Here is a 22,680-nt window from a genome sequence, read left to right on the forward strand (position 1 = left end):
GAAGGTGGGACTAAGTGAGAACCCAGACCATCTGGATGGGCTGGAGGTTCTTTTGAGAGCCAAACGACTCTTGTGTCCATCTGCATGACGGTGAGTTTTGGGAAAACATTGAAGGCAGGTGGAGATGACCCTTTTCATGCCTTATCTCCTGCCTTCCTCCTCCAGGTCTTAAGCCCATTTTGCCCCTGTGTGCTGGATCACCCAGAGAGATTCCCTGTGTCTTGTGCAAGGCAAACCCAGATCCTACTAAGCTCTCCTGGGCTCCTTTTAAATGCTCACCATCGTGCAGAAAGCTGGAGGTCCCAGTCCCTGCAGGGGTGGGGGCGTGGGGAAGAGGAAACATTTCAGTGGTCCCATTGCTTAGGAAGTGGGCGAACAAGAGGCTGAGCAGGAACCAGACCACCAGTGCTTTAGCCACCTCCTGCTTCCAATTAGCAATGGAGAGCGCCTGGGAGAGCCGAGGATAGAGAAAACGAAACAGAGAAGGCTGGAATTGCTGCTTGTGGGCGGGAGCTCCGTTACCGCCCCGAGCTGAGAGCAACGAGCAGAGACCACTGCGGAGAGCTGCCAGCACCAGGGTGAGTGGGGAGGGGGCTGGAGAGATGGGGAGGGGCTGGAGTGATGAGAACAGGGACCTGGAGTGAAGGGGCAGCTACTGGAGAGATGGGGCTGGAGCTGGAGTGATGAGAACAGGGACCTGGAGCGAAGGGACAGCTACTGGAGAGATGGTGCTGGAGCTGGAGTGATGAGAACAGGGACCTGGAGTGAAGGGGCAGCTACTGGAGAGGTGGGGCTGGGGCTGGAGTGATGGAAACAGGGACCTGGAGCGAAGGGCCAGCTACTGGAGAGATGGGGCTGGGGCTGGAGTGATGGAAACAGGGACCTGGAGTGAAGGGACAGCTACTGGAGAGGTGGGGCTGGGGCTGGAGTGATGAGAACAGGGACCTGGAGCGAAGGGGCAGCTACTGGAGAGATGGGGCTGGGGCTGGAGTGATGGAAACAGGGACCTGGAGCGAAGGGCCAGCTACTGGAGAGGTGGGGCTGGGGCTGGAGTGATGAGAACGGGGACCTGGAGTGATGAGAGCAGGTACTGGAGAGATGGGGCTGGGGTGATTTTTGTACTGAAGTGACAGGGCTGGATAACACCAGGGCTGGAGCAATGGGGATGAGGCAGGGGACAAGGGAAAAGCCCTCCTCCCCCTCTACCGCAGCTCTTCGCTGCCGCACCGTGGGTGCTCTCCTCCACCAGGCACTGGGATCTGCTCCCCAGGCTCAGCTCTCTCCTCCTACCTAGCCACAGTAAATAAATACTCACAGGGAGGCAGATGTGTCATAAATCATAGAAATGCAGGATCATAAAATCATAGAATGGTTTGGATCAGAGGGACCTTAAAGCCCATGCGGTTTCATCACCCCCTGCCATGGGCAGGGACACCTCCCACTGGATCAGGGGCTCCAAGCTCCGTCCAACCTGGCCTTGAACCCCTCCAGGGATGGGGCAGCCACCACTGCTCTGGGCAACCTGGGCCAGGGACTCCCCACCCTCACAGCAAAACATTTCTCCATAAGATCTCATCTCAATCTCTCCTCTTGCAGCTCAGAACCATTCCCCTCATCCTCTCCCTGCCCTCCCTGATCAAGAGCGCTCCTCGGGTTTCCTGGAGCCCCTTTCAGCACTGGAAGCTGCTCTAAGGTCTCCCTGCAGCCTTCCCTTCTCCAGGCTGAACAACCCCAACTCTCTCAGCCTATCCTTGTACAGGAGGTGCTCCAGCCCTCACATCATCTCCATGGCCTCCTCTGGACTCGCTCCAACAGCTCTATGCCTTTAAGTTTTACCTGAAACGGGTTTTCCTTTCCCTGCAAACCATGACTGCTGAGCAGCGCTTCACAGTTTCTGTCCTTGCCACTGGTTGTAACAGTTCACCCATGGCCGTGCTTTCTGCCAGGCCTCAGCAGATGTGAGACAGAGAGAGCAGAGCCAGGGTTTAATATTTGCTAATGTGATAATCCAACCTTTCCCAGCTGTCAGGGTGATATCATGGAATGGTTTCATCTCTTTTGTTTTATTTCCTCCGGGCAGGGCAAAGATCATTCCTCTCTATTTTGCAGTGAAAGGCTTCACATCAGAGCAGAGAGAGGGCACACAGATCCTTACCAAAGGGCCTGATTGTACCAGCCCGTACCAGAGGTGCCTGCGCTGCCTCTGCAGCAGAGTTTCTCTCTCGTCAAAGTGTATCTTTGAAACAATCATTCATTCCTGTTGCTCCTGTCAACACCAGGTCTGTTATCACCCTTTTGCCAAGGTCAGGCGAAGTACATTCTTTTAAGGACCACTAATGGAGTGCAGCCCATGCTAGGATAACGGCCTTTTCCACTGCCAGGAGCTGAAGCCATGTCTCCTCTTTACCCACCTCCTTAGTAGGACTGCACAGATGCTGGAGATCATGCCAGAGATAACAGAAAATCAGCCTGTGCCTGTGCTGATTGCTCTCGATTCCTCTCACAGATTCCTTTGCCAGACCACAATAGTTCCAGCCAGATGATGTCAGCTGCTAACATCTCTGCTACGGGCAAACCGCCGAGGAGCAGGAGAGAATTGTAATATAAGAAGTATTTTGCCCCATCCCTAAAGGAACCTCTCACCTCTCTCCAGCAGCAGGGATGCCTTGCTTGCATAGAGTCATAATTAATTATATTAATTATAGAGTCATAGAATGGTTTGGGCTGGAAGGAATCTTGAAGCCCACACAGTTCCCTGCCATAGGCAGGGACACCTCCCACTGGATCAGGGTGATCAAAGCCCCATCCAACCTGGCCTTGAACCCCTCCAGGGATGGGGCAGCCACCGCTGCTCTGGGCAACCTGGGCCAGGGCCTCCCCACCCTCATAACAAAACATTTCTCTCTGAGATCTCATTGCAATCTCCCCTCTTTCAATTTGAGTCCTTGGCAGCCCTGAAAGGACAGAAGGACTTTGTAGTACTGGGAGTTTCCCTTCCACTGACACAGATGTTTGTCCTGATACACAGTCATATCCTAGCCGAAGTCATCCAACAATCTCTTTGTTTTCAGCTGAACAAGAGCTGACGCACATTCCATTTCCATAAAAGGCTGCAGAAGAGGCAGAATCGTTTTGGTTGTTTCCCAAATACATGGTATATAGTGAAGTTCCTAAGATACCCCTTAAAAAGTCGTCTCTGTAGAACTCCAGCAGGCTGCAGCATGCTTCTGTGCCAGCTTTTCCATGTGGAGCTTCTAAAAAGGAAGGATAACGGCATAGCAATGATGCTGGAGGACAGGGGAAAACAAGAGTGCTTTGTTTGTGCATTTTCTTGTCTGATTCCTCTCCTTATCCATGTAACAGTCCGTGAAAACTACTGGAAATACCTGCCCCTTTACCAAAAGCATTGAGTCACATTTACACCCGCCCTCCAGGCTGCAAACGTTGGACCAGGCTAATGCCTTGTGTGAGACAAGAAGTTCTCTTCAAGAGAGACACCAGTCTGTGGGATGGCAGGCAGAGCTAACCCACCCTCCACCTTGTGGGGGCAACTCTGTACCCACAGGCTCTTACCCGTCTCCCCAGCCACAGATCTGAGGGGTCCTGGTCTGCTGGTGGAGGCAAGAAGGGAGGAGGAGGTGTTCATTTTTTGGAGGACCAGCAGCACTTTAAGCAGGAGCTGTGGTACTTGTTCTCTGTACAAAGACGCCATATTCTCCATCTCCTGTAATAAACCTCATTCCCTCTCTGTAGGCACAGAATCCTTCATCTCTAAACAACATAAATGCTTCTTTCCACAGCTGCTAGAATCACAGAGTCATGGAATGGTTTGAGTGGAAAGGGACATCAAAGAACCTCCAGTCCCACCTGCTGCCATGGGCAGGAACACCTCCCACTGGATCAGGGGCTCCAAGCCCCATCCAACCTGGCCTTGAACCCCTCCAGGGATGGGGCAGTCACCACTGCTCTGGGCAACCTGGGCCAGGGCCTCCCCACCCTCACAGCAAAACATTTCTCCCTAAGATCTCATCTCAGTCTCCCCTCTTGCAGCTGAAAACTATTCCCCCTCATCCTCTCCCTGCACTCCTTGATCAAGAGCCCTCCCCACCTTCCCTGGAGCCCTTTTTGGGACTGGAAGCTGCTCTAAGTTCTCCCCATAGCCTTCTCTTCTCCAGGCTGAACAATCCCAACTCTCCCAGCCTGTCCTCAGATGGGAGGTACTCCAGCCATTGCGTTATCTGAGGGCTGGAATATCGTCTTGGCAAGGCAGAAAACAGGAATCTGCAGAGGGCTCCTCTGGGAGTGGTGTTGGGGAGGATGTTCTGGCTAGAGTTCTCTGTTGCAGGGCTGAACATGACACACTCTGGCTGTTTTCTCTTCCCTTGGATCTGGGGATTTTTTTCTCTCTTCTCCTTCTTGGGGTTGGGGATATGGGATGGGCCAGATCCAGGAGATCATGCTGCACCTATGGGCAGCTCTGTGGTTGAAATTGATTCCCTTTCAGATCCTCCTCTGCTATTTGCTGGATTTCCCAGACGAAAGCTGGATGCTGCCAGGATGTAATGTCTCTCCAAAGGGAGCTCAGCCTTAAACACACATCCCCTGCATCAAAAGCCAGTTCCTTAGCCACTGTCAGCCTCAGACTGGTTCTAAAATAAATCACGTCTCTAAAGGAGACCATCTTGACCTTTGCTAGTCCTGGCTGAGACTCTGTTCGCAGGGCAATGAAAAACCTTTGGCAAAAATTGTCCCATTGTCCACTTTACCACAGTTGTCTGCCCTCCCCCTTGCTCCAGAGCCTTACAAAACCTGGCACTGAGAGAAGTCCTTGCTGTCCAAAAGCCAAAGCTTTCAATGTGACTCTGCAAACCACCTCTGAGCACTATGGGCTGCACTGGAAGAAGTGGGACCAGCAGGGCGAGGAAGGGGATTCTGCTCCTCTGGTGAGACCCCACCTGGAGCCCTGTGTCCACTTCTAGAGTCCTCAGCATAGGAAGGACATGGAGCTGTTGGAAAGAGTCTAGAGGAGGCCACAGAGATGATCTGAGGGCTGGAGCACTCTTGTCCCTCCCGATTAACTGCTACACCTGTGCTGGAGTTGATGCTGTTGATATCAATGGTCTTTGTGTTTAGGAGATCCTTTTTCCACCACTGTGGTGAACTGGCACTGGAGGCAGATATCGCTGTGATGGTTTTCCTGAGCTGTGCCATGATGAGCAGTGTGGGCTCAGGCTTCAGCCAGTGCTGCCTGTGGAAACACTAGAGCTGAGGGAGCACATGGAGAAGGTTGATAGCTCCTCCATCGCTGCACTGAGCACCCTTCACCTTTTCCAACCCCTGCACAGCAGATGCCAATGATGCTTTTCACCGTGTCCTTCACAGGTCCATCCATCACACCTAGAGCAGCCATCCCAAGAGTGTAGAGCTGCAGAAAGAGCTCATCCCTTGGAGTGGTTTGAAAGAGCCTGCAGGGCGTTACCATGTTAACCCAACTGCGGGCAGCCATCACAGGCTGTAAGTAAGAAAATTAACTTATGAAGGGCTTGTATCACCTCCCTGAAGAGCACATGCTTGCAGCATTTCTGAGCTCTCCTTGTGTCCCTGCTCCGGGCTGTGGCAGTACTGGGAAAGGGGTGTGTGCAGGAAGGTCCCTCCTTCCAGTGCTGCAGCATCATCATACCTGGGTGCCACCACCAACTCTTCCATGCAGCTCTCCTTCACTGCATTCGTACAGATTGCTTTTCTGGGAGCCTCTTCTCTGCTCTCCCACCATGCTGTACCCTCCATTTCCTTTCCGTGAGCCTTTGAACCTCCCCTCCACCACCTTTCCTCTTTGCTTAGACATGATTTCCTTTTGGAACCTGTTTTTTGTAGATTGTTCCCTCTTCAGCAACCAGCATAACCTTTGAAACACGCTCAGAGTGGGTCCAGGATGATGATTCTGGCAGATTTGGGTGCTGGAGATATCACATGCGCCTTTCCTCTTGCTACATCTTTTTATCCCAGCAGCGTTACGATGGGATTCTCATGTCTGGGTTTGGTAGAGCCAAGGGCACGTTTCAGGATCACACTCACAGGCTGACACCTACACTAGCTGCCGTATCCCCTGGGGAAACCACAAAACATTTTCAAGACAAAGGCTTTTATTTAAAGGCTGGTTCAGGTTCCATTTCATGCTCTCTCTAACTACCTAAAAGGAGGTTGCAGAGAGGTGGGTCTCGGTCTCTTCTCCCAAGTGACAGGTGATGGGGCAAAAGAGGGAATGGCCTCAAGCTGCACCAAGGGAGGTTCAGATTGGACATCAGGGAAAATTTCTTCACTGAAAGGGATACCAGGCACTGGAATGGCTGCCCAGGGAGCTGGTTGAGTCACCATTCCTGGTGTTTAAAGGGTGGGTAGATGAGGTGCTTGGGGACAGGACTTAGCAGTAGGCAGGTATGGTTGGATTTGCTGATCTCCAAAGTCTTTTCCAACCTAATGATTCTATGAAAAGAGCTCGCCCACATGGCAGTTGCATTACTCAGTGATACCAGGAAATGTGACGGCGCGATGAACCAAGCACCTTCCAGATGCAGAAAGGTCACATCTAGCTCAGGGGGAGCATCTGTTTTGCAGGGCTCAGCCTCCTCTGGAAGGGATGATGAGGCCAGGGCTGAAGAGGCCTGTAGGTTTTAACACCATACAGAAAGGTCAGCCCTCAGACACCAGTTATTTAGCAGACTACATAGTCCCAGCAAAGTGCATTTCAGAGCTTGTTTTCCAAGCCATGCTCTTCCTTTCAGGTCCTGAGGGAGCAGCTGGAGATGCAGGGGTGAAGCTGCACTGATTGTGGTCCCCATTAGCAACCCCTGCTGCGCAGGAAAGCCCAAAAAGCCCAGTTTCCAACCAGTTTCATTGCAAAGGGCAAGGAATTTTTTTAACCAGCTGAGAAGCATTTCTAGAGGACACCAACAAAAACGTTCCAGTTTTTATCTTGAGGAAGGAAGTCAGATACATGGCACAAATAAGCTTCAGGAAGGCAGATGGTAACATGGGCAAAAAAAAGATGTAAAGGATAAAAATAGGGTGCCCAAGTACATTAAATTGCTCTTTGGCTTTTGCTTTAAAACTAACCCACACTGTTCTGATATCTCCCCCCTTGCCAGACCTGTTGCTGATTTTGCAGGTGTCCTTTGCAATGCTGGAAATCACAGAAAGAAGATACACAGCGGAAGGATCTTCCATACTGATGCACGCGCCGGATATCAAGAATATCAGCTTCATCCAGTGGGAATACTTGAGCCCCACCAGCTCCGCATTAATCCTGCAGCACTACGCAGATTCCCAGTCTCTCACCATTTACCCAGCGTACCAAGGCAGAGTGACTTTCTACCAGAAGAATGGCTCAATTCTCCTGCAGGGGTTAGAAGAGACAGACAGCGGCACCTATAAAGCGACAGTTGATCTGATGCAGGATAAAGCTAGGACAACCCTCCTTAAAGTTATCAGTAAGTCAGATGTGTTGAAAGGATCTTAGAATGATAGAATACCTAGGTTGGAAAAGACGTTTGAGATCATTGAGTGCAACCATACCTACCCACTCCTGAACCAGATCCCTGAACACCCTCATCTACTTGTCTTTTAAACCCTTCTAGGGACCCCTCCACCACTATCCTGAGCAGCCGTTACAGTGCTTGAGAACCCTTTTGGTGAAGAAATGTTTCCTAATGTCCAATCTAAACCTCTCCTGGTGCAACCTGAGGCCATTCTCTCTCACTCTATCACGTCTTACCTTGGAGAAGAGCCCAGCACCCACCTCGCTCCAGCCTCCTTTACAGCTGCAGAGAGCGATGAGGTCTCTCCTCAGCCTCTTCTTCTCCAGGCAAAACAGCCCAAGGTCCTGCAGCTGCTCCTCATAAGACTTGTCCTCCAGAGGATAGTTTTCTCAGATCCACCAGTTGGTGCAGCAGACAGGTCCACAAGCTGGCAACCAGAATAGAGCCATAGCATCATAGAATATCTCGCAGTCTTCTCCTGAATGAACTGTCCCACACACAGCTGGACAAAGACACAATGCACGGGGTGAGCAATGGACTGGGCTCAAAGGGTCACAGTAACTGGGGTTCCATCAGGATGGCAGCCAGTCCCCAGTGGTGTTCCGCAAGGATCCCTCCTAGGGTCAGTGCCCTTTAACCTCTACAAAAATGACCTGGATGCAGGACCTGAAGGTTTAATAATTAAGTTTGTGCATGACACCAAACTGGGGGGAGCTGTTGATGCTCCTAAGGGCAGAAAGGCCCTGCAGAGGGATCTGGACAGGTTGGAGAGCTGGGCAATGAACAACCACACGGATTCCATACAGTTGGTGACTGCCCAGCTCTCCAGTCTATTCACATCTCTCTGTAAGGCCTCTCTACTCTCAAGGGAGTCCACAGCTTCTCCTAGTTTAGTAAAATCAGCAAATGTACAATTGACTTTTGCACCTAAATCACTTATAAAAACACTAATGATCTCTGGCCCTAAATCCAAAATCTGGGTAGCCCTACTGATGACTGGCCACCAGCCTGACCTCACCCCATTTGCTGTATCTCTTTGAGCCCAATCTGTCAGCCAATTGCTCAATGTATTATGGATTTGTGTGTTGTGACATCCACCACAGAAGGATGCTATGGGAGACAGCATCAAAATCTTCGCTAAAATCCCACGAAGCCCACCTTTACTGGCTTCTCTTGGTCAACAAGATGGGTGACCATAAAAGGACATTAAGTTGGTTAAGCAGGACTTTCCCTTTGTGAACCCATGTTAACTGTGACAAATGACTGCAATGTCTCTCAAGTGTTTCTCGATAACTCCCGGAAGATACTTCTCCATAATATTACCAAGCCCATAATTTCCAAGGTCTTCCTACCCTCAGCAAGTTTGCAGATATACCAAGCTGCGTGGTGCAGTTGTCACACCAGAAGTATGCTATGTCATCCAGAGGGACCTGGACAGGCTGGAGAGGTGGGCGTGCGTGAGCCTCAGGAGGTTCCACAAGGCCAACTGCAAGGTCCTACAGCTAAGTCAGGGCAGTCCATGGTTTCAATACAGGCTGGGGTTCATGTGATTGAGAGCAGCCCTGAGAAGGATTTGGGGTGCTGGGGATGAGAAGCTCAACACGAGCTGGCAATGTGCGTTCACAGCCCAGAAACTAACTGTGTCCAGGGCTGCATCCCAAGCAGTGGGACCAGCAGGGAGGGAGGGGATTCTGCCCCTCTGGTGAGACCCCACCAGTCCAGTTCTGGGTTCCCCAGAATAAGAGCGATACGGAGCTGTTGGTGTGGGTCCAGAGGAGGCCACAAACATGACCTGAGGGTTAGAGCACCTTGCATACAAGAACAGGCTGGGAGAGTTGGGATTGTTCATCCTGAGGAAGAGAGGGCTCTGAAGAGGCCTTATAGCGACCTTCCAGTACCTGAAGGGGCTACAAGAAAGCTGGGGAAGGACTGTTTACAAAGGCTTGTGGTGATAGGTCGAGGGGCAATGGGTATAAACTGGAGAGGGGCAGATTTGGGTTAGACTTTGGGAAGAAATTCTTCACAATGAGGGTGAAGAGGCCCTGGCCCAGGCTGCTCAGAGCAGTGGTGGCTGCCCCATCCCTGGAGGTGTTCAAGGCTAAGTTTGGTGGAGTTTGGAACAACCTGATCCAGAGGGAGGTGTCCCTGTCCATGTCAGGGGCTTTGATGTCCCTTCCAACCCAAACCATTCTGTGAGTCTATGATTCTTATCCTTCTTGAAAGCTGGAAGAACCTTTTCCAGCTTCCAGTCGACTGGGACCTCTCTAGATTCCCAAGACCATTGAAAATAGTGGTGAGAGGTCTTGCAATAACATCAGCCAGCTCTTTCAGCACCCCAGGATGAATCTCATCAGGCTTATGTGCATCCAGTTGGAGCAGCAAGTCTCAGACTAGAGGAAGATTTCATCACTGTCTTGAAAGACACAGCCTGGAGAGCCTGAAAGAGTTGCTGGGAAATGCCAGACATTTTTTTTTGCAATTGAATCTGGCAAAGGGCTGAGTTTCTGGTTGGGACATCAGGCTGCATGGTCACTTCATCCTGGAGTGATGGAAACGGGAGACACCTTCTGCCTGAGCAGAGACTAATCTGGTTGTTTTGTCATGAAAAGCCCCTTACAGGAAATGTATGGCATAAAATTTCCTCAGGAGAAAGGATTTCTGCTCACCTTTGATTTGAGGAACTCAGGAGCTTGTGACCAGTCCCTTGGAGCTGAGGCCAGAAGCTCCTTGGTAGCAATCATGCTGCTGCCTCACCAATGGCCCTACTAACCCCTTCAGCATCAGATCCTGAGGTCAGCTGGGTTTATGGATGCAGGAGGTTGGGTCTGCCAGGCAGACGGGGCTGATCTCCTGTGGCTCCCTGCGTAGCTCCAGGCCTTGCAGATTGTCTTCCTTCCCACCACCATTGCCTTTCTCTGCCTCTGAATTTCCCTGGAAAATTGACAAGAGCTCTCCCTGTTTTGAAGTGCCCTTTCCTAGAGCTCCGCATCACTATGAGAGCATACTGCAGGCTGGACATCCAGGAATGAAGAACCTCAGGACCATGGGGTTGCTACCAAATGGAAATCCGGATGTAGTTAAAAGCAGCCCCAACCAGTGCAGGTACCTAGGTGTTAGCTGAGAGACAGTCAACCCTCCTTCTGCATGTGGTTCTCCAGCACACAAGGCTTGATTCTCTGTGCTTAGGCCCACACATAGTTGGACCAGTTGAAATGCAGGCAGCAGTGGAGTCCCACGTCGCTGCTCTTCAGCTGAACTTCATGGCTTCTTCTTCCTTTCCCATACTTGCCTGTGCCACCACTGTGTGGGAAGATCTCTCTCCTCTGGGGACACCCCATGTCAGACAGTGTCCAGAAAGTCACTTTCCGGTAATCCCATCTCACAGCTCTTTCAGGATGTTACCCCTGAGCCCACAGTGATCTCCAGGGGTTGGTAGAGTCCATCCAAGGAGTGGTGCAGTGGCAGGGATGGGGACATCTGCTTTCTGTAACTTAACTGTTGTTGCACTGCTCCTGCAGTATCTTTTCTTCCTCCAAACTGACCTGGGGTGTAAATCAGGACCTGCTTACTGCCCAAGGGGCTCAGTATTCTTGCTCGGTATTCTTGCATGTCAGCCAATTTTGAGGTTCAAAACAGGGCAGTTCTCATGCTCCTGGGAGCGCTACCACACTGCTCTCTGCTTTTCAGAGCCTGTGCCCCAGCCTGAGCTCCAGTGTACTTCAAACCTGGCAGGTTCGCCCATCGAGCTGGTCTGCTTGGTGCCAGAGGGAGTAGAGGTTTTTTCCATCTCCTGGAAGAAGGATGGACGTCCCCTTCCTGCTGAAAAGTGCTATCTGCTCTCTGAAAACATCACTGTGCTGTGGATAAGGAATGGAGAGAAGTCAGACTGTGGCACCTACTCCTGCAACATCAGCAACATGATAAGCTGGAAGGAGGCAACTCTGAATCTGATGGTGACAGGTTAGACTTGCCCTGCTATGGTGGGTCCAGTGGTGTGTCCTCTTGTTGCACATCCACCCTGCAGGGTACAACTGTCTCTCATGGACTTTCCTGAGCAAGGCAAGGACTTGTCCCTCAGGTTTTCCTGCATTTTGCGGTTTTGTATGATTGCCCCTCTGTGTTTAGAGGTTGTCCTCAGTGTTGGGTTTTCCTCCTGCCGCAGGTCTCACACCTCCTCTACACCACGCACAGAGGCTGGTCATCGTCGCGCTGATGTTCACCACTGTCTCTGCCATCAGCTTCATTATCCAGCTCTTTCACAGGTTCGGTGAGTGCCAGGACTTCACCCCAGGCCCTAGATTCAACCCTCCTCTCCCCACTGTGAACAGCACTTTCTTTCAGGTAACAAGTGATGGGAGAAGAGGAAATGGCCTCAAATTGCAGCAGGGGAGGTTTAGGTTGGATATTAGGAAAAAAATTTTTACTGAAAGAGTGGTGAAACATTGGACCAGGCTGCCCAGAGCAGTGGTGGAGTCTCCATCCCTGGAGAGGTTCAAAATTCATGTAGATGTGCCACTGGGCGACAAGGTTTAGTAGGCACAATGGTGTTGTGTTGATGGTTAGACTTGATGATCTTAGAGGTCTTTTCTAACCTTAATGATTCTAGGACAGGGCAGATGATAGAAAGCCTCAGCCAAGTTTCTTCTCCCCATCATCCCAACCCACTTTGGTAGTGGGAGGAGATGTGCTCAGCTTGTGTGCTTCTGATGCCTCCTGCTTACACAGAAAATAAAGCTCCCTAGAAGCAGCTAATCCCAAATGGCCTTGTGAGAGATGGAGTCAAAGTATCAAGCAGACAAGTGGTTCCTCACCCATTCCTCAGACATCCCTGGGAAGAAATAAAAAGGGCAGGACAGGCAGACTGCTTGGAAGAGCCTTCCTGCCTGGAGTTGGTCAATGATCACATCTCATGGGTTTTGGTGACCGAGCACATTGGTGTTTGAGTCATGACACTGGATCTGCTAACCCATGGATAACCTGGGTGCTCCAGTAGCAACATATATCTTAATTAAAAAAACAAACCTAAAGACGGAGCCAACAGTGAGTCCTCCAACATAGCTAGTTGGAGGGCGCCTAGTAATCTGCTAGGGGGTTCTTCTGCCCACCAGAAATAATTCCCAGAATAACAGAGACCATGTGGAGAGCAGTGGGGAAGCCCTACAGCTGGTAAAGTTTCTCCCATGTGTATTTGTCTCTCAGCATTACCTCTGGGACCATGTGCAGGTTATGACATTAGCTCTTGTCTTTGGGGTAATCTCCCCTGAAGAGCTTTCCATGCCTGGTGAGCAACAGCTCGTGCCAGGTGGGCTTTCCCCCATGAGATGAGTCTCCAGAGGAAATCCAGCACTTGTTAAATCTTTACAGGCAGCAAACACTCAGAAGTGTCATAAAGTGCCTCACTAGGTGGGATTGGTGTCTGGTTCAGTGTGGAAAAACCCTGAACCTGTCTGGTGTCTCCTGGTTCCTCTTGAAGTCAAAGAAAGAAGCTGGTTTTCAGGGTTTCTAAAGCTCAGGAGTTCAATTCTTTGAACAAGCAAAGAAAAGCTATGCTTGTTGTTGATCTTCCCTTTGCAGGATGCACCCATTCTGTTTTTCATAGAATCATAGAATCATTAGGTTGGAAAAACCCTTGAGATCATCAGCTGCAACTGTACCTGACCACTACATATCCCCAAGCACCTCATCTACCAGCCTTTTAAACCCCTTCAGGGATGGGAACTCCACCACCTCTCTGGGCAGCCGTTCCAGTGCCTGAGGAAACCCTTTCTGTGAAGAAATTTTTCCTGATGTCAAATCTAAACCTCCCCTGGTGCAGCTTGAGGCCATTCCCTCTTGTCCTATCATCTGTCTCTTGGGAGAAGAGACCAGCACCCACCTCTCTGCAATCTCCTTTGAGGCACTTGTAGACAGTGATGAGGTCTCCCCTCAGCCTCCTTTTCTCCAGGCTGAACAACCCCAGGTCATTCAGCCGCTCCTTGGAAGACTTGTTCTCCAGCCCCCTTCCCAGCTCCGTTCACTCCTCCAGACGCGCTCCAGCCCCTCAATGTCTTTCTTGTACTGAGGGGCCCAAAACTGAACCCAGGATTCGACATGCGGCCTCACCAGTGCTGAGTAGAGGGACAGAATCCCTTCCCTGGCCCTGCTGGAGACACGGTTTCTGATGCAAGCCAAGATGCTATTTGCTTTCTGGGCCACTGCTGGCTAGTATTCAGACTGCTGTTAATCAACACCCCCAGGTCTTTCTCTGACAGGCAACTTTCCAGCCACTCTTCCCCAAGAGTTTTGTGCCTCAAGCGCAGGACACAGTTTGTCTGGTACTGAATACATTTGCCTTTTTTTCCCCTATGAGAAGAAGCAAGGAAACCCGTAATTCTGTTTGCCCATGGATTTTTGTGTATCTCCTCTCTCCTTCTGCTTGCTGCCTCCATCATCTGGATGCTGGAAGAAGGTAGGATTCATTTAACCTGATCTGTTCTTGTTTGCTTCAGTGTCTCATCTTTCTTTTCCCTCCAGCATCTTTGATGTAGCGGTGTTTGATTTGGAGAAATTAGAGTGTCCTGCTCGGTAAGCCAGCAGGCTCCTCTTTCTCTGCTCTTTTAAACCAAAGTGCTACATTTGTCCTTTTGCACTCTTCATGTACCACAATCCCTTTTCTAGTGGCTTCAGAAAAGCAGTTCAGAAACCATTTCCACCAGACCTTAAGGGACCACAGGGGAGGAACACAAAGATTGGCTGTTCTGAAACCAGTCCATAGCCAGTTCTTCCCTGCCCCAGGCTGAGGCTGCCTGCTTGTCACACCATGGGTGCCTCTTTGCCACACGCTGAGCTGGAAGCACACATTAAGGCAAACAAGCACAGAGAAGCCCCCTCCGAAACGCACACGTCTTGTCTCCATTCTCCGTTGAAAGAAAGTTTTTGCCTATGTGTACGTTTATAATAGGATCATAGAATCACGGAGTAGTTTGGGTTAGAAGGGACTTTAAAGACCATCCCGTTCCAACCCCTGCCATGGGCAGGGACGCCTCCCACTGGATCAGGGGCTCCAAGCCCCATCCAACCTGGACTTGAACCCCTCCAGGGATGGGGCAGCCCCCACTGCTCTGGGCAACCTGGGCCAGGGCCTCCCCACCCTCACAGCAAAACATTTCTTCCCAGATCTCATCTCAATCTCCCCTCTTTCAGCTGAAAACTGTTGCACCTCATCCTCTCTCTGCATTCCCTGATCAAGAGCCCCTCCGCAGTTTTCCTGGAGCCCCTTTTGGGACTGGAAGCTGCTCTAAGTTCTCCCTGCAGCCTTCTCTTCAGGCTGACCAACCTCAACTCTCTCAGCCTGTTCTTGTACGGAAGGTGCTCCAGCCCTCGGATCATCTCTGTGGCCTCCTCCAGAGGTGCTCCAACAGCTCCAGAGCTGAACACAGTACCATTTGCTTGCTACCAACTTACAGGATAAAAACTGTCCTCAGCTGTAGGACATGGTCCCTTGGCCAGCAGCACTGAGTAAGTTCTGCTTCCAGACTCATCCTCAGGATGTGGGGACCCTTCTTGTCTGCAGTCCAGCTTCTACTGCACACCCCCATTGCACAGGCTGATGGATCCTCCACACCCACACGCAGCAATAGGTTGTAGGGTCTCCAGAAGCCAACTTTCCTCACCTTGTTCTCAGACTGCTGTCTTCACTAGCTTCCATCTCACCCTCTGGTTTACTTCTGCTCCCACAGGTTTTTCTGCTGCCTTCATCTTGCTTGCCCTGTTCTGCCTTGTTGGGGTGATAGGAAGTACCGAGGTTGCAGCAGCAGCAGTGAGACCAGCATCTCCAAGATACCACAAAATCAAAATATGTAAGTTGCTGATTATGATCTAAATCTCTGTTGAAAAAGGCATAATAAGAGCCCAGGACTAAATTCCTTAGGTTTTCACCCCCAGGAGGCAGCACAGGCCCAGCACACTCCCATGGCACCTGTTCAGAGACTTTTTCCACACCTTGCTCACTCTCTCATTGAAGCCCAACTCCTCTGCATTCCAGCCTGCATTCATCGTGCCTTTTTCTCTAATCTGTCAGCATTTTTTGCCTCTCCCAGGGCACAAAGTCAGCCAGAATTCTACAGCCCCCACAACGCTGATCGTCAACTTGTTGTTCACCACCCTTTTGCTCCACAACGTCCAGAAGCTCCATGGTAAGGGGTGGCCCATGTTTAGAATAACAGAATAGTTTGGGTCAGAAAGGACCTCAAAGCCCATACAGTTCCACCCCTTGCCATGGGCAGGGACACCTCCCACTGGATCAGGAGCTCCAAGTCCCATCCAACCTGGCCTTGAACGCCTCCAGGGATGGGGCAGCCACCACTGCTCTGGGCAACCTGGGCCAGGGCCTCCCCACCCTCACAACAAACATTTCTCCCTAAAATCTCATCTCAGTCTCCCTTGTTTCAGCTGAAAACCATTCCCCCTCATCCTGTCCCTGCCCTCCCTGATCCAGAGCCCCTCCCCACATTCCCTGTAGCCTTTTTCAGCACTGGAAGCTGCTCTAAGGTCTCCCCACAGCCTTCCCTTCTCCAGGCTGAACAACCCCAACTCTCTCAGCCTGTCCTCAGACGGGAGGTGCTCCAGCCCTTGGATCATCTGATCATCTTCGTGGCCCCCATTGCACCATTCTTGCCCTTGCTTGCCTTTCTTCTGGGGAACAGAAGTGTATCTGAGGAGGGGTTACTCCACATGGGGCACAGAGATTCTTTATGTGGCTTTGCAGAGCTGGTCCTGCCAGAAACCTTATTGCAGTTAATGCAGTCTTGGCAGCTTCTTAGCTCTGGCATAGAAAAAGGAAGTTTTGCCTGTTTGGTCCCATGATTTGAAACGCAGAAATTCCCGATATTAAATTCATGGCACCCAAATGTTCAGGGGGTGGTGTTGGCCCGAGAAGTGACTGCTGACAGGTTCTCCCTTTCTCTTCATCAGAGCGAGGCTGCTCAGAGGCTGTTCATCTGACAGCCAGCTGTGGCTTTGCTGCTGTAGCAATCTTCATCATGCTGCTGCTCCTTCTCCTGTGGTGTAAGTAGCTGCTCCTCACAAGACTTGTTCTCCAGGCCCCTCAGTTCAGAAAAGACATTGAGGGGCTGGAGCACATCCAGAGAAGAGAATGGAGCTGGGGAAGGGGCTGGAGAACAGGGGAGCTGCTGGGGGACCTTGGGCTGTTTAGCCTGGAGAAGAGGAGGAGGAGGGGACACCTTGTCACTCTCTGCAGCTCCTGGAAGGGAGGTTGGAGCAAGGTGGGTGCTGGGCTCTTCTCCCAAGTGACAGGTGATAGGATGAGAGGAAATATCCTCAAGTTGTGCCACAGGAAGTTTAGATTGGATATTAGGGAAAAATTCTTCCCTGAATGGGTTGTCAGGCACTGGAAAGCCTGCCCAGATGGGTGTTGAAGGCAGAATTCCATGGTGCTTCTTGCTTTCCCTGCCTAAACCAGGGCTCTCCTGGTTTTGAAAGAGAAGGGCTCTGCCCAGTGAAAGGCTCCCATCCTCACTGCTCTCTGCAGCCAGGTTTTCTTTGCCTCTCCCATGAAACGCAGGGTGCAGCCTGCATTACTGAAGCATTGTTGGAAACCAAGAGTCATTTGGCCGTTCCTTTCTTCGCAGATCACAGGAATAAGCCAAAAGAGAAGACGACGAATATCACGCGTTTCACCTGGAGCACACAAGACACAACCAGCCCGGTAACTCTCTGCTTTAGCTGGTTCCCTGCTATTGCAAGCCCTTATTATTTACTGATGAATATTTAATTCACAATGAATATTTAATTCATAATAACAAGGAAGCACCTGCCTGCATCTCTGCAGAATGCTCGGGCTTTGTCCTCATCCTGAGGGGGCACAGTGAGCCCGCTGGTTGCTGGGGCCACCAGTTCAGCTCGGTCCCATGGGGTCACTGTCAGGCCCTGGGGAGCATTCCTGGGTTTGGGTGGGCAGTGGATGATGCCCTGAGCACTGCATTTTTGCTTGCCCATGCTGGCATTGCTGAGATGCAATCAGCTGCTGGGAAGAGCACCTCAGTGTCCCACGTACCCCAGCTCCACGGGCTGCTGCACTTTGATTTGGGTAAAAACACTCTTTTACTACACCTAATCCGGAACAGTTACAAATAACGCACAGAGGAAAACCAGTCTCTTACCAACATCATCAAGTACACCTCCTGTGCTCACTTTACTCCTCCTCCCTCCTCCACTGCACTCTGTCTCAGAGTAACCTCCCTCCCACGCCAGCACTGCCGATTTGCCCTAATGTCCCCTTCCTCTCCTGCCTTATTTGAGTGGTGCCAGAAGGACCTGGGGGTCAGTGGAGCCCTTCCTTGTCTCTCCTGCAACTGAGCCTGAGACCCTGGCCCAGGTTGCCCAGAGCAGTGGTGGCTGCCCCATCCCTCGTAGGGTTCCAGGCCAGGTTGGATGGGGCTTGGAGCCCCTGATCCAGTGGGAGGTGTCCCTGCCCATGGCAGGAGGTGGAACTGGAGGGGCTTTGAGGTCCCTTCCAACCCATTCCATGGTTCTGTGACTCTGGAGGGGGTCATGGTGGAGGTGATTTACTGCCTCTCCCAGGACAGTCTCTGGAGGTGAGTTGAGGGATGGGGATGTTTAAGAGAGGACAATGTCTCTGTGTGCCGAAGGGGTGCTCGTCCTAGGACTGTGACACTGCTTCCTATGGATGCTTCACAGCAGAGCTTCCTATAGGATAGTTCACGGTATGGCTGAAGAGCTCTCAGTCCCTTTTAGGCCACCAAAAGCCATGGTCTCTATGGTTTTGGCAGGTGCTGGAAGAAACCCGAGGACAGAAGCAGGAAGAGGAGTAAAGGATCGTCCCTTCACCAGCTGGAGTAGAGCCCCATGGAGCTGGGAAGCTGCCATCAGCTGAAACAAGGCGTCTGTAAGATCTGCCTCTACCTTGACACCAACGAGACAAGGCTTTTGGCAAAGATCTTGCCAAAACGCTGCCCCCAGGTCCCTAAGCAATAGCTCCAGGTGACAAATGATGTGTCCTCCCTTCACTTTCCCTGCCCTCTATTCATAAAACCAAGGCTAAGAGAAAATACGAGCATCGCTCTTGCTAACACTGGCCATCACCCCAGCAGGGGCAGCTTTTCCATGAGCCAGAAGTTGTACCTGGGACCAAGCTGGAGCTTAACCAGCCTCACTAACACTGCCACACCACATGCCTTGTTTTTTTATTACATTAATGAGTCAACAAACAAAAAAAGCCCAAAAGTCATGTGAATGTCAATCAAGGGGAAAAGCTGATGCTCTGGAGCACTTCAAGGAATTTGATCCAGAATGGGTTGCTGCCAATAATTAGTATAGACAACTGCAGAAGAGCAGATTGTCAGCTTTAGCTACTGGCCTGGTTAATATTTGTTCTGGTACAAAAGATGTGCGGACCATACTGTCCAAGCCCTGCTGGGATGCAGTCCTGCCAGAGCCACCCTGCCTTTGCTTTTGCTTCTGAACCTTTAACCTGACCCTGGTTTGCTTTCAGCAGCACTCTTCAGTGTTGGCACCAATGCATGGTGCTGCTCTGGGTGCCACATCCTCCTCTCACCTTGGTGAGTCTCCTTTTAAGGTGCAGAGAGGCAGGTGAGTGATTCTCAGTAACAGCAGCTCCCCTTGGTTTTGGACTGTTCAGAAGGCTGGTTAGCAAAGTCCCATGGGAGACAGTCCTTCAGGGCAAGGGAGCCCACGAGGGCTGGGCGCTCTTCAAAAATGAAATCCTAGCAGCTCAGGAGCAAGCAGTCCCCATGTTCCGGAAAAGGAGCCGGTGGGGGAAAAAAACAGCTTGGTTGAGTAGGGAGATCTTGAAAGACATCAAAAAGAAGAGGAATGTCTATGAGCTTTGGAAGAAGGAACAGGCGTCTTGGGTGGACTACAGGGAGGAAGTGAGATCGTGCAGGGAAAAATCAGGAGGGCTAAGGCCCAACTAGAAACCAAACTGGCTAAGTCTGTAAAAGATAATAAAAAATCTTTCTACAAATACATTAACAAGAAAAGGAGGACTGGGGAGAATATTCAGTCCCTATTGGATACAGAAGGAACAACAGTGACAAGGGATGAAGACAAGGCTGAGGTACTTAATGCCTTCTTTGCCTCAGTCTTTAATAGTAAGGGAAGTTGTTCCCCCTGTGTACAAACCCAGGAGTTAGAGGAGCAGAATGAGGCTCCCATGATCCAAGAGGAGGCTGTTAGAGACTTGCTTGCCCAGCGAGACACCCACAAGTCTATGGGGCTGGATGGGATCCACCCAAGAGTACTCAAGGAGCTGCCGGATGTGCTTTCCAAACCCCCTTTCCATCATCTTCAGCGGTCCTGGCTGACTGGGAAGTTCCACTAGACTGGAGGCTGGCTGATGTTGTGCCCATCTACAAGAAGGGTTGCAGGGAGGATCCGGGGAACTCCAGGCCTGTCAGCCTGACCTCGGTGCCAGGGAAAGTCATGGAACAGGTGATCCTGAGTGCTATCATGAAGCACATGCAAGAGAACCGGGTGATCAGGCCCAGTCAACATGGGTTCACAAAGGGCAGATCTTGCCAAACTAACTTGATCGCCTTCTATGACAAAGTGACTCAACTACTGGATGGGGGAAAGGCTGTGGATGGAGTCTTCTTGGACTTCAGTAAAGCCTTTGACACAGTTTCTCACAGCATTCTGCTTCAGAAACTGTCAGCCTCTGGCCTGGACTGGCGCACACTCTCCTGGGTTGAAAATTGGTTGGATGGCCCAGAGAGTGGTGGTCAATGGAGTTAACTCCAGCTGGAGGCCAGTCACAAGTGGGGTTCCTCAGGGCTCGGTACTGGGTCCAGCTCTGTTCAATGTCTTTATCAATGACCTGGATGAAGGCATTGAGTGCACCCTCAGCAAGTTTGCAGATGACACGAAGCTGGGTGGAAGCATCGATCTGCTGGAGGGTAGGGAGGCTCTGCAAAGGGATCTGAACAGGCTGAGACCAATGGCATGAGGTTCAACAAGGCCAAATGCCGGGTCCTGCACTTGAGGCACAACAACCCTATGCAGTGCTACAGACTAGGAGAAGTCTGGCTAGAAAGCTGCCTAGAGGAGAAGGACCTGGGGGTGTTGACAGCGACTGACCATGAGCCAGCAGTGTGCCCAGGTGGCCAAGAAGGTCAATGGCATCTTGGCTTGTATCAGAAACGGTGTGACCAGCAGGTCCAGGGAGGTGATTCTCCCTCTGTACTCAGCACTGGTGAGACCGCACCTCGAGTACCGTGTTCAGTTCTGGACCCCTCACCACAAGAAGGATGTTGAGGCTCTGGAGTGTGTCCAGAGAAGAGCAACGAAGCTGGTGAGGGGGCTGGAGAACAAGTCTGACGAGGAGCGGCTGAGAGAGCTGGGGTTGTTTAGCCTGGAGAAGAGGAGGCTGAGGGGAGACCTTATTGCTCTCTACAACTACCTGAAAGGAGGTTGTGGAGAGGAGGGAGCTGGACCTTCTCCCAAGTGACAGGTGACAGGACAAGGGGGAATGGCCTCAAGATCCGCCAGGGGAGGTTCAGGCTGGACATCAGGAAAAATATTTTCACGGAAAGAGTCATTGGGCACTGGAACAGCTGCCCAGGGAGGGTGTGGAGTCACCTTCCCTGAAGGTGTTTAAGGAACGGGTGGGTGAGCTGCTCAGGGGCATGGTTTAGGGATTGATAGGAATGGTTGGACTTGATGATCTAGTGCTTCCTTTCCAACCTGGTGATTCTATGATTCTATGATTCTTGTCTTATTGCAAGGCAAATCTTAGAATCACAGAATCACAGGGGACACTTCAGAATCAAGCAGGGACATCTTCAATCAGATTAGGTTGCTCAGAGCCCCATCCTTAGCATTTGGGTAGGGAAAAACTATTCAAAAAAGGTGGAAAACAGACTGGGAAAGCAGGAATTGGTGTGAGGTCTTGTCTCTTTCAGGTGGAGGAAGGGAGAACCAGCCTGGGAAAGCAAAAATTGGTCTGAGAAAAATAGAAAATAGTGTTCCGTGTGAAACAGAAACTTCTGCTCCAAATAGCGGTGTCCTACGCCCCCTCATGTCACTGTGTTGTAAAAATCACTTCCTTTCTATCCAAAATGGAGACTCCCCAGAGAAAACTTCTCTATGGCACCCCCCTACTGACTCCTGATTCCCTGGCATGGATCATCCAGGCAGGGAGACTTTGTCCATCACCAACTGGCCTCGCTCCTGGGAGTGATTAGCTGAGCAATATACGGGTAGCATTTCAAATAATCCATATACACGGGCTGGGCAGAGAATGGATTGTGAGCACCCCTGAGAAGGACTTGGGGTGCTGATGGCGGAGAAGCTCAACACGAGCCAGCAACGTGCTCTCATAACTGAGAAACCGTGTCCTGGGTTGCATCCAGAGCAGTGAGACCAGCAGGGCGAGGGAGGGGATTCTGCCCCTCTGCTCTGCTCTGGCGAGACCCCACCTGGAGCCCTGCATTCAGTGCTGGAGTCCTCAGCCCAGGAAGGACATGGATCTGCTGGAATGGGTCCAGAGGAGGCCACGGAGATGATCCAAGGGCTGCAGCACCTCCCATATGAGGACAGGCTGAGAGAGTTGGGGTTGTTCAGCCTGGAGAAGAGAAGGCTGTGGGGAGACCTTAGAGCAGCTTCCAGTGCTGAAAGGGGCTCCAGGAAAGATGAGGAGGGGCTCTGGATCAGGAAGCGCAGGGACAGAATGAGGGGAACGGTTCTGAGCTGCAAGAGGGGAGATTGAGATGAGAACTTGGGAAGAATCAGGGATGGCTGCCCCATCCTTGGAGGTGTTCAAGGCCAGGTTGGATGGGGCTTTGAACCCCCTGATCCAGTGGAGGTGTCCCTGCCCATGGCAGGGGGTTGGAACTGGATGGACTTTGAGGACCCTTCCAGCCCAAACCATTCCAAGATTCTATGATTCATACAACAAATTAATCACAGATGAGCTTAATCATAGGCAATAAAACAGTTTGAAATATAAACATACACTTGTTTTCTGGGTGTAATTTTGTAGTAACTTGAAATACCAACATGCTTTACCAGTAGGAATCTGTTTGCTTGGCAAACTCAAACAGGGACTCATCTATTCAGAGCACATTGAAACTCCACATGTTCGTACTGTCCTTCCCAAAGGCTGTTT

At 51.1% G+C, this 22,680-nt stretch overlaps 1 protein-coding gene across 11 annotated transcripts; it reads left to right on the forward strand.

The window, feature by feature from the left end:
- Positions 1 to 424: 424 nt before the first annotated feature.
- On the forward strand, positions 425 to 22,510 carry LOC128853129 (hepatocyte cell adhesion molecule-like). 11 transcript variants are annotated; one of them, XM_054075448.1, is made up of 11 exons: positions 425 to 578; positions 5,383 to 5,514; positions 7,146 to 7,487; positions 11,268 to 11,495; positions 11,698 to 11,802; positions 13,885 to 13,983; positions 15,254 to 15,373; positions 15,614 to 15,709; positions 16,488 to 16,580; positions 17,165 to 17,241; positions 18,326 to 22,510. In XM_054075448.1, exons 2-11 carry the CDS (start codon positions 5,481 to 5,483, stop codon positions 18,365 to 18,367), a joined length of 1,236 nt encoding a protein of 411 aa, XP_053931423.1. In that variant the 5' UTR covers positions 425 to 578; positions 5,383 to 5,480; the 3' UTR covers positions 18,368 to 22,510. The 11 variants fall into 11 exon arrangements, 9 of the variants coding, with proteins under 9 accessions (XP_053931423.1, XP_053931421.1, XP_053931422.1 ...); XM_054075446.1 differs by having other exon boundaries at positions 11,223 to 11,495; positions 18,326 to 22,509; XM_054075447.1 differs by having other exon boundaries at positions 11,223 to 11,495; positions 13,888 to 13,983; positions 18,326 to 22,509.
- The last annotated feature ends 170 nt before the right edge of the window (positions 22,511 to 22,680 follow it).

This window comes from Cuculus canorus, chromosome 10 (assembly GCF_017976375.1).
Source record: "Cuculus canorus isolate bCucCan1 chromosome 10, bCucCan1.pri, whole genome shotgun sequence".
NCBI classification, from domain to species: domain Eukaryota; kingdom Metazoa; phylum Chordata; class Aves; order Cuculiformes; family Cuculidae; genus Cuculus; species Cuculus canorus.